This window comes from Telopea speciosissima, chromosome 4 (assembly GCF_018873765.1).
Source record: "Telopea speciosissima isolate NSW1024214 ecotype Mountain lineage chromosome 4, Tspe_v1, whole genome shotgun sequence".
Lineage (NCBI taxonomy): Eukaryota > Viridiplantae > Streptophyta > Magnoliopsida > Proteales > Proteaceae > Telopea > Telopea speciosissima.
Genome location: NC_057919.1, coordinates 38,467,412 through 38,478,718, shown reverse-complemented (window position 1 = coordinate 38,478,718; position 11,307 = coordinate 38,467,412). Strand labels below are relative to the sequence as shown.

General features: G+C 38.2%; 2 protein-coding genes across 4 annotated transcripts; both read right to left on the bottom strand.

Moving 5' to 3' along the window:
- Positions 1 to 2,322: 2,322 nt before the first annotated feature.
- LOC122659278 lies at positions 2,323 to 2,904 on the bottom strand. Its single transcript, XM_043854409.1, has 2 exons — positions 2,557 to 2,904; positions 2,323 to 2,427 (listed from the first exon to the last, which is right to left on the bottom strand). The coding sequence occupies exons 1-2, from the start codon at positions 2,902 to 2,904 to the stop codon at positions 2,323 to 2,325; spliced, it is 453 nt and encodes a 150-aa protein (XP_043710344.1).
- Positions 2,905 to 4,296: 1,392 nt separating this feature from the next.
- On the bottom strand, positions 4,297 to 10,747 carry LOC122660389. 3 transcript variants are annotated; one of them, XM_043855683.1, is made up of 5 exons: positions 10,462 to 10,746; positions 10,068 to 10,182; positions 9,177 to 9,884; positions 8,895 to 9,003; positions 4,297 to 4,439 (listed from the first exon to the last, which is right to left on the bottom strand). In XM_043855683.1, the coding sequence occupies exons 1-5, from the start codon at positions 10,542 to 10,544 to the stop codon at positions 4,414 to 4,416; spliced, it is 1,041 nt and encodes a 346-aa protein (XP_043711618.1). In that variant the 5' UTR covers positions 10,545 to 10,746; the 3' UTR covers positions 4,297 to 4,413. The 3 variants fall into 3 exon arrangements, with proteins under 3 accessions (XP_043711618.1, XP_043711619.1, XP_043711620.1); XM_043855684.1 differs by lacking the exon at positions 4,297 to 4,439 and having other exon boundaries at positions 8,763 to 9,011; positions 9,203 to 9,884; positions 10,462 to 10,747; XM_043855685.1 differs by lacking the exon at positions 4,297 to 4,439 and having other exon boundaries at positions 8,763 to 9,014; positions 9,252 to 9,884.
- Between the last annotated feature and the right edge of the window lie 560 nt (positions 10,748 to 11,307).

Genomic DNA, 11,307 nt, shown 5'->3' with positions numbered 1-11,307 from the left:
GTAAGTGTGTGCCGGACTTTGGATCGATAAGTGAAAATAATTATATGTACATGTGTAAGCTAGAAGGGAAGAGAGGATAGTGATTCCAATGTAGGAACTATGGACTCGATCTCTGGCTTACACGTGTACGTACCCTATTATGCATGTAGTTGTATGCTGGCTAGGATGATACTATACCCAGTGCTACAACCTTTGTCAATAGGGGTTTATGTAGGGGTGTAAATGAATAGCCGAAATTCATTTCCGTATCCGTCTAGCACTATCCGAATCAGTCTGAAAGCTAAACAGATGCGGATACGGATATACTATAGCTATCCGGAAAGCTATATTTACATGTAAACGGATAAAATATCCAATCCATATCCGTGTCCATATCCGTTTAGCACTATCTGAATCCATCCAAAAGCTAATCGGATGCGGACGCAGATATAGCACTATCTGAGCCGAATCTGATCCGTTTACATCCCTAGGTTTATGTGTTGGATAATCCTCCATGGGAAAACTAACGATTCCGATATAGGTACTGGGAGAGGCAATTTCGATAGGTACTGGGAGAGGCAATTTCGATGTAGGACCGAAACCATGGAAGTGGGATTAACTTTAGGGGTTTGCTGGGTAAACCAACAATTCCGATCTAGATACTGGGACCAATGATTCCGATATATAGGTACTGGGACCGGCAGGCTCCCAACACAACTCGAATTTGACATCGTCGGGCGGCCATCCATGTATGAGTGGTGGAGAGCCGGAGATGCTACCTAGGGTGTTGCAATAACACTAGACCTGACTTATGATGTGATGTTAGGTGAAAAATCAATTAATGCATTCATGCATCATGATATCTATCATTCATATGTGTATATGGGGAAATTGAACCACCTATGTTCATTCAATTTACTTTACTTCGCATCTAAATGATTTGGATTTGAAAAGTAAAATAAACATTACATCTAAACAACATCATTATTAAATATAGTAAGAAATCTATGTAATTTATACAATCATGTCAAATAATGATTACAAAGTTTCTTTTTTAAATTAAAAAATTTTCACTTCTTTTCCCTTTAATTTCCCATGAAATCAATTGGAGCAGTCATTAGTACAATGAGGTTGGAGGAAAATTGTTTTTTATTTGTGAATATGGGAAAATTGTTATTTTAAGGTATATTGTGGTTGTGGATCTTCCATTGTAAGGTCAACCCTATTAAGCCATTATGAGGTTTTATTGATTTCATGAAATAGTCAACAAATAGATTTTTTGGTCAAAAAATTGAAATTGTTTTCATTGTATCAAAATGAAATATTTCAAGAATAAAAAAAATCCATTAGGTGGTTTAATTTCTGAGATTAAATTCTCTATATTTCTTTAGGAATGGTGGTGGTGATGGTGGCATAGAAGTGGTAGCAGTGGCGGTTGTGGTGGTGGCAGGGTAGTAGTGGTGGTGTGATATGTGCAAGAAGAGAGAGAGAGAAAGAGAGATTTGCTTTACAGATAAAGAAAGGGCGCCAAAAATTATTGGAAAGTAGTCGACCTCTTCTAAGAGATAATTTAGGATTCAACAAATCAAAGTTTATTTTTCATCACGTAAGTTGCATTTAAATAAGAATACATCCAAGGCTAACTACTTACTAATTAAGTATCCCACTTTTATAATAACTCCTAGACATTCACTGATAACTTATAATAACCAATCCCATTTCTCTCATTATTGAATAACTTCCTATAATATACCTAACATAAATTATAACTACAAATAAGGGTCTCTCTACCCATGTGCACGTAACATTGTGAGATCATTAAGAGAAGAAGGGCGGTGTTTTATTTGTAACATGAAATTACTACTTTACCCATCAAATTAACCATGTGCTCATTAAAGAGCAAGAATGAAATCAAATGAAATAGAAATTCTGAAACAGCTCCTCAACTATTTCAGAATTTCTATTCCACTTAATTTTCTATTGGGAAAATTACGAATACCCCCCTATGGTATGGGCTTATTACCAATGCATCCATCTGTACCTACTCTTTATTCGTACCTCTCTACTTTTCATATTAATTGATAAGTTAGTCCAAATCATTAGTTGTTCTTGTTAGTCACAAACGGTAGGTATGTATGTTTTAGAAATTTTAGGACCAACATACCCTTGATAGGGTAGAATTACATTAATGTCCTCCTCTTCTTCTTCCCCTGTGCACCTGCAATCATCCACAACCTACGACCACAACACCTGTGCTCTGCACCTCAACCTATCCACGCTCAGACTCTACTCCCGCCTGAAACCTGCTATTCGCCCCACCCTCACACCTGTAATCATCTGAAATCAACGACCCAAGCACCTGCTCGACCAAACCCAGATGAACTTGACCTCAATTGATTCAGTCTTGAGAACCTTGGTCCATTTCATAGCAATCTCCGAAACCATATCCTGAACAGACCCATCTCAGATTCTCAAATTTGGAAGGAAACCTGCAAGTCAACATTATCAAGAAGTGGAAGAAATTGACTATGAGCACATGAGAAATTAGGGGAAAAGAAAGAGTATCTTTAGGGTTACCGGCGAACGTCGAACACCTAATCGAAGTTTGACGAAACCAAAAGAGGGGCTAGATTGCTGCTTCATCATTTCGGCCAGAATCTGTGATGGATCCATCTTACTGAAATCCGGAGGAGGATCGAATTCGGAATCTTGCGATGGGCTGGGTTTTTGGGCCCATTTCCTCGTAGCATCATCCTCTTCGTCATCGATCGCGTCTTCCAGCTCATCTGGGATAGAAACCCTTCTCTTCCCTCCCTTTGCAACTCTAACAATGCCACCATCCTTAGCTACAAACAACAGAGTGAGAAGCAGGAGAGGATGAACCAGAGGTAAAGCGGAGGAAGAAGGGCTGCTCTGCTTCCTCATAATCTTTCTTTTCTTTCTCTTCCCTAGAAGGACAAGAACTACTGAGCAAGGATAAGAACCAGCGCCACCGCCTCTCCGTTCTTCTTCTTTCGGTTTGGGAAGGTTTCATAGTTGAAAGGGTAATATGGTCAATTTAGTTAAAATTCTAACGTTTTTTGTCCAAAGTTAACGGCTTGGACTAACTTATCAATTAATTAATATGAAAAGTAGGGGAGGTACGAGTAAAGAGTGCGTACAGATGGATGCATCGATAATAAACCCATACCACAGGGGGTATTCATAAATTTCCCTTTTCTATTTCACTGAAATTCGGTGCAAAAGATTTCTGAAATAGAACTCATCCTCTTAAATTGAAATAGAAATCATACCAAATCAGGCCTTAAAAGAAAAGACCTAACAAAATCTTTGCGGAGAAAATATAACAATGTGAAAATGATTGAAATAGTAGCGAACACAATGTTTTCTTATGGGCGTCTGTCCGTAAAACTATTACAATGAATCAGCTACAGGAACTGACATCTAATTGGAAATCCTATGATTTTGGGCAATAAGTCGCTCTCCCTCTCTAATGAAATAAATGAGAAATTATATTAGAAATACCATCAATGGTTAAGAGTGTCTAACATGATAAGACCATTTAGTTAGTTATCTCTTACATACTAGAGCGTGAGCAAGGTATATATACTAAGGTTGTGTTTGGTATGAATTCTAGGTTGATTTCGCATTCTTGAACGATACACAACTACTTTAATCATCCGAGAATGCAAAATCGAACCAGAATCCATTTCAAGAATTCATACCAAACACAGCCCAAGTCTTTGCTCACATAACATACCATACAGTCCTTAATGGATCTTGACAAATTCAGCGTCAAATAAAACTGAAAACTCCACTCATGGCCAGTCTTGGTAATACATTTTGAGCAGTTCCACCCAGGGTTTTAGTAAATCGGTATCAGGATCAGTATTGCATCGGCCCATACCGATTTAGATCAGACAAATTTGCCCTTGTTTTCTTAAGAAAGAACTTCTCATTTTTACCCTTGTTTCATACCGATCCATCGATATGGGATCAATCAAGAATCAATATTAGTCTCTACCAATAATGATACGAATCAACTGATCCGATATTGATTCCTCAAACCATGGTTCTACTGTCTCCTCACAGTCTGTTGCCATTAAGGAACTTTCTGCATCAATATACTCAAAAAGTTTGAGAGCTGCTGCATCAGCCTCTAATGCTTTTGAAACAAATCCTCGTCCAACCCATGCTTGTTTATTTCTATTTCTGCATCTAACTGGGAATCCTTTTTGGGCAATTAATATTGACATTCCAATAGGATATGCTTTGTGCTGAGGTACAAGAATGAAATGTCCTTGTACAATCTTACTATTTTCATTGGTAGAAAGGAAATACAACTGGAAACGAAAGATGCAACATTGGTGATCACATAAAATGATTTTACGAGGTTGCACGATACCATTAATCCTGATCATGACTCAATCTTCCTTATGTTGTGTACAGTACAAAAGGGACTGCAAGTAATTAAAACCAAGTTTTAGCATGATTTCTATCAACACAGAACAATAATTAAATAAAGAAAACAAAAATGATGGCTGAAGGTCCCTCCTAATCTGAACAACCCCCACCCTCTCCAAAAAAAAAAAAAAAAAAAAAAAGATAAGTTTTCAGTATTGTTATGTAATGATCCAGGCCAAAAAAGATAAGGGGGGAAAAATGAAGATATGAGAGGGTATCCACAATATGAAAAGATTGTTCTTTAAGAGTTGAATTGTACACTCCCAAAATAAAGCTAAAATGAAAAAGAAAGTCTCACCTTTAGTACTACACTGAGAAGTAATTGATTTTAAATTCCATTCCAGACAGCATTTTCACTTAGAGAAGTCTATGGTGTCCATTTGATAAATATGCCAAGGATCCACAAAGCCATATACAGCATGTATGCAGCTCAGGACCAAAGATATTGACAGACTTTGCTTAGGAGATCTGAGATTTCCATACTAATTCCTCCAATTATAACACCTATGTATTGCATGTCAAGACCAGCCAAAAGAGTGTTTTAAGCCTAGGCTCAACTTAGGAGTAAGAGGAAGAAGACTTCCATTTTGGGAGCGAAAGACTTGCCTAGGTGCACAATTGACCTTTCAGCAGACTTATTCTGGAGGGCTATGAAACAGTTTTTAAAATGTCTTTTTATCTTTCAAACAAACAAGAGTGTTCCAGTTGAGTTTTGTCAAAAATAAAATTATAGAGTATTACGTTGGACTATTTGTGCTAACATATACGTATTACTAATATTACAATTACAAGTCCTATAACTATGAAGCATAATGATGCAGGTGCAAGGCAGGGTCGAGCTCAATCAATAGTGATAAGTTTGTAATTTACTTTTTTTTTTATTTTTTATTATGTTGAGATTAGATATGTTAGTAGAACTAGAGTTTGCGAGTCAAGTTCTAGTCTATTTTTTTATTTCAGTTTTAGAGACCAATTAGGATTTCTTTTCTTCCCCCCCCCCCCTCCCCCTCTCCCTTTAGTTTGGTTGTTTTAGCTGCCCCCCTTGGTTTTGTTGTATCCCTTTTGATGGTTGTTTTGTTTTTACTTGTTGGGGTCTTACACCCTTGCTAGCCTTTGCTTGCTTTTGGATTTTGTCTTTCTTTTCTTTAATGTATTATCCATTCACCCAAAAAAAGATTTGGAATTGGAATGAAAATATTTTAGTTTATGCCGAGTTTGTGAGAGGTGAAGGTGATTCGACTGCTGGCTTCCCTTCTCAGGTTAGTTTCCCACCTCTTCCCTCCTTTCTTGTTTTCTCATTATCCTACTGTTCCTTCTCGATTACTGTTACTCTCCTTCACCAACTGCTTAAAAAACACTGTTCTAGCGGTACTAGCAGTAACCTTATTTTGATTTTGATCTCTCTCCTGTCTTCTTTTTCCTTCTCAGATTTTAGTGGTAACATCCTTCCCCATAGGCAATGCAATCAACCCAGTTTGGTTTCATAAGATTGCCTCTGGACTGAAAATTCAGAACAGAGTTACCTATCCTGCTGCTGGGATCAATTTCAAGGAGCTATGTTTATCTTCCATGATTTTTTGACCTGCTATCAATTGGATTCTGTTTCCCCAAATTTCTTCGGCCTGGAGACAGTTGTTGACTAAGGAAACTATTTAAAACTTTGTTTCAGGCGAAGATGGATTCTACTCCTGCCTCAGTACTCCAAGGACTTTCTTCCATGCTGGAACAGAGAGGTAGTAGATGACACAGAAACAGAAATTGGAGATGCCTTTGTATTTCCAGAAATCTTTTGTTCTGTTGACCGATGAAAGTTCATAGTATAAAACCTCTTGAAAGGGATTACACTTGGAACAAATTACACTAACTCTAATTTACTCCTACTCCAAAAGTAAAAATGCAGATTTTGTTGATTCAGTGAAAAGTGTCCCGTCTCCTCCTTTTGCTTCCTTATTTATACTTTTAACCAAAGGGCTTGGGGATGATATAAACTTACGGTTTCAATCCATAGAACTACCTAGTACCTACCCATATCCTACAATGGGTGGTTACAACCTCTCTTCTTTAACGTTCAAACTCTTCCAATAAAGTACCTACCCATATCCTACAATGGGTGGTTACAACCTCTCTTCTTTAACCGTCAAACTCTTCCAATAAAGACAACGAATCGGTCATGCATTCACGTGCCTTATCCCGGCCAAATAAGAACCAACCTCAGTCAACTTAAACCCAAAAATTCAAATAACCTCTTTTTCCTTCTAGCCAAAATTGGGGTATAAACAGATTCAGAAGAAATCTGAGTGGAGAACCATCTCCTATGATTTCAGATTCATTGGATCTGTTTTGAAAGAGTTTTATCTATCTGAACATAGTCTGGTCTTCCGCCTTGCACACAGTCACAAGGTTTAAGATGACTTCTTCCCCCCCCCCCCTCCCCTCACTATTCTTCTTATTTGGTTTAAAGACCTATCTACCCTTCCATCTTCTTATTATCTTCTTTGTCCCTTATTACTTCTCAATTCTAGTTTTAACCCCGTTCTTTTAATCTTAGTTACCAAATGTTCTTAGCTTACATAATACCTAGTCAACCCCTTCCTTAATATCATAAAGTCCCTTTGTGTCACATTGCTTCTTTGTCTACCAATAGGCCCTTGGGAATTCTGTTTTATTATAAGATTCCCATCCCATTTACATATTGGTCTATTTAGAGATTGGGTGGGTCCATAGCAAGCCCATAAGGTTTCGATCCCGGGATCGCATCATATAATAATTGGCCACGGCAAACTTCTCATTGAGTGCTTTGTAATCATCTGAGCCGCTGTGGGGTCTGGGGAGGGTCATAATGTATGTAGCCTTACCCCCACTTCGCGGAGAGGCTGATTCCTGAGACTCGAACCCATGAGCACTGGGTCATAATGGAGCAACCTTACCGTTGAACCAAGGTCCACCCGCAGTCAATCATCTGACTTCCTTAACTAACAAAACTGTAGCCAGAGAAATGGAGGATATAGGTTGGTGGATAACAATTACAGATGTTGACTTACCTAGTAGAATCCATTCTTTGATGACCATCCTCTTTTAGCCACAGAGAGAAATGATGTGGTCATTATATAACATTCATCTTATGTGGAAACCTAAGATTTGCCAAGCACTCAGTCCATATCAGCCCTGTACCCTCCTGAATTTAATTCTACCCCTTGAAAAGGTATCATTGCGGTTTGAACATAATTGAATAGATAACCTAACAAGAAGGCCTTTGTCCCAAGTTCCAGGGAATACTAAACTAGAGGTTCCTATGAATATGTTGAATTTCCACCTAAGCTGCCACCTATGAAATTCCCAGCCATTTAAATCCATTATGTTGTAAACACATCTAAACAAAATAATATTCATAAAAAATAGGAACTGACATAATTTGAGTAAAGGTACATTTACAGAAATATGAACAATGAAATCCCAGCATATATGTGGTTCCTATGATTTTTATGATGGGTAAAATGCAGTCTCTTCCATTTCCAGGATTTGAATGTTACTCACATTGTTTTACCCACATCATGGGCTTCTGGAATGTGTTGCAAGGGCCATTAAGTTTGACAGACTAGTATATAAAATGCTTCCGAAGATCAACTACCTATTTTATACTCGGAAGTTACACTGCACACTTGCCTTTGTCAAATCTGCTTGAAGTTTTTCACAATACCCTCAGAGAATTACACTAACCGTGCACTGGGATCTTTAAAAATCTAAAATTATAAGCTGGTCCCATGCATGTTTAAATTCCATAAAGTTCAAAGTGAGTAACACTTAGACTAAGTAATATCCAAAAATGATTGATTTATCTCTGAACATAAGTGTATTTATTATTATGATCTTTCCCGGACCCAAGAAAGGCTAAAATAAGAACTCTTCAAAAGCTCTTTAACCTTACTAACCCATATAAATGGATTGTACTGCACATCAAACCAATTTTCCTGCATCAAAACTGATACAATATGTATCGATTTTAGAGGATTAGATAACTCAACTCAACTCAAGACAGCTTCATCTTATTTACCTGTTGTCATTCATATCTCTCATAAAATCATACTCATCAATGTATTTCTTACTACAGGTCAAGTTATTTATGGCGTAACCCCTTTTCTCAACTTGAACCATATCATTCCTTATTGGTTGCAGCTCAATGCACACAATCAAACCATATCCAGTGTTTATGATGCTGTACTTCAGATCGTTCATACCATAATTGAAGTTGTTGTTAGGAAGTTTTCTATCTACATCTTCTCATGTTTCACGACCCCATAATCCCCAAACCAACCCACAAATGAAAAAGAGAAAAAAGGACAAAAGAAATTCCAGTTAAATGAAGGTTTTGATTAACTAAATTCTCATTTAAAAATTATTCCTTGATGATTAATGTATTACATTAATTCAAGCAATAGAGATCATGAGCATACCAAATAAGAAAAAAGCTAGTACACCCACAAGCACAAGCTGGAGAGAGCAAAACTGCATGTGCTGTGAACCTTGTATTTGTCTCGGAGATCCAGCCACCCGTCCAAATATCTGCAAAACGTGCACAAGTTAGATTTCTCTGGAATCTATTATAACCACTCTGTTCTAGAATCAACATATTTACTAATTAAAAACCCAGAGTTTCTAAAATTTCTATCTATCGTACATGAACCATAAAACAACATTCAAGTATTAACTTAAAGAACAGGAAAGTTTAATCTGACCTGAGAAAGAAAATTGACTCCTTTCAAGTTCAGGCAACTTGAAATCCTTCCTTTAGCCTGGAGATGGTCTCCACCTTTTAGCTTCCTGAAGCTATTCTTAAATCCTTTGCCGTTTGTTGTGGATTCATCACTTTCCACTAATGTTTTTCTCTGTTCATCCTCATCTGCTATTACAATCTTCCAAGAACCAAAGCTTGGTGTACTCCATGTTCTTCTATGACCATTTGATTTCTCTACTTGACAGCTTAAATCATCCTTGGTTACAGGAGATTCTCTTGCTTCTACTTCTACTACATAATTAGAATCTTTCTTCAGTGTCGCAACCTCTTTAAAATCCGTCACACAATCTGGCTTATCTATTCTGCAGGCAGGATCAATATGAAAATCTCCAATTTTTTTTCTCCTTTGATCATTCCCCTTAAGAGAGCTATCTGTTGGAGGTCTAAGATCGTTGTTTCCCTCGTTAGTACCTTGCGAGGTTTCTGGAGTTCTAGAAAGAAATGAAGCTAAATCATCACGCTCTTCCTCATCCAAGTTTACCCATCGCAGGGGTTTCTTCCCTTCCTCGTCCAGGGATTCTATTAATGCCTTCTCTACACGATATATCTGTTCTTCTATGGCTGCAATGAATTGATTATGCCTGGCTGTTGCATTGTCCTCAGAACGATTTCCATAGCTCAATCTGACGGCCCTCTCAAACTCTTCCAACTGATTCAGCAAAAACTCTTACAGTCAAAGCATTATTGAAGAAAAGAAAACTAACAATTGCAGGAACGAAATGAGAAAATGGAACAGGGTCTCTCTAACTGATCCATGGAAATGATATTTTAAAAGAACTCTATAAACAAAATAACAGAGACACAATTTGAAGAAATAAAATCTGAAGCCAACCTGCCATTTTGCTGTGCCTAAAGTGATTTGCAGCTCCCTGCGTAGCTCCTCTGAATCCTCTGGTCCTAAACCATCTCTCCTTTCCCTGAACCAAGTCCTGTATACCGATTCCATTCTGGAAAAAAGCCAATAAAAAACCAAAATTAACCTGCAAACCATAACCCAATACACGCAACTGCCAAAATCCTTCAAATGGCCAAGAACTATAAATTAAACAAACCCAGGAAAAAGAAACGGAATAAACCCATCAATTATAGGAAAACAATACAGCAAATTTGACAAAACAACCTAATAAGCAGAAACACAACTCAAAAACCCTTCCTACCCACATCACCAAACACCTTCAAAATGAAATATTTGAAAACAGAAAACACCCGAAAATCCAAAACCATACATGTCTGTGGAATTCTGAACCTCCTCGGCGGCAGAGAAGAACGCATCTTTCTGCCAGAGATCGAAACTGTTAGCAACCATCATTTTCACCGACAACAACAGAAAAACCCACCGGGGAGGGGAAAATTTGAAACGAACCCAACACAAATCTATCCAAAAGTCGCAAGATAAATGTCCTAGTGCCACAAATTAAGCCACTCCCGGTGAAAATTTCTTATGCTTTTCTGAGAGAGTTAAAGAAGAAGAAGAAAGCACAGGAGACGTAGAAGGAAACCCCTCGTCACTTTCCCCGTACGTCCCTCTCTCCCCACCCTTGTTTCTCGCTCTTAATTCTTTCCTTAATGGTAGTGATGATAAAATCGAAGCAAACCTCCAACCAGGCGTTGGCGGGTGCAGGGAAGGACAAGGTGGGCTGCTCATTCATCGCGTTCACTTAAAATCCTCTGCAGTACCCCGCCGTCCCCACCATCACCACCACCACCACAGCTGAAGTCACATTGTCATTGGGCCGCCAAACAACTATCGCTTTTCTTGTGGTCCCTAGTCCCTACTACACAGTCCAATAATGTCGTAATCTACTCATAATATCTATAGACTATATAGATTAAACTCAGCATATGGATCTCACCATGACACCATCTTTGGTGAACTGTCGTTATATTCAGCATTACATATGGACACCATGGGATAGAATATACTATTGTCCTATACTATTGAAATATTTAGCCCCAATCTATGGGAAAAAGATCCTGTCAATCCGGGCAGCGTGCAGCACTTGTGCAGCGCCTGGGATTGAGCAGGCACTTTGACCGCCTTACCCTTGTTTAGGCAGGGCGTTGGGTAGGGG

What these genes read in the sequence shown, in the direction of transcription:
- LOC122660389 (XM_043855683.1), bottom strand. Translation starts at nt 10,544, where the DNA reads ATGATGGTTGCTAACAGTTTCGATCTCTGGCAGAAAGATGCGTTCTTC. An exon ending in TAGGCACAGCAAAATGGCAG is followed by an intron (nt 9,885 to 10,067) that starts GTTGGCTTCAGA and finishes TTGCTGAATCAG; the next exon opens with TTGGAAGAGTTTGAGAGGGC. An exon ending in ACTAGCTTTTTTCTTATTTG is followed by an intron (nt 4,440 to 8,894) that starts GTATGCTCATGA and finishes AATTACTTGCAG; the next exon opens with TCCCTTTTGTACTGTACACA.
- LOC122659278 (XM_043854409.1), bottom strand. Translation starts at nt 2,904, where the DNA reads ATGAGGAAGCAGAGCAGCCCTTCTTCCTCCGCTTTACCTCTGGTTCAT. An exon ending in TAGGTGTTCGACGTTCGCCG is followed by an intron (nt 2,428 to 2,556) that starts GTAACCCTAAAG and finishes GGGTCTGTTCAG; the next exon opens with GATATGGTTTCGGAGATTGC.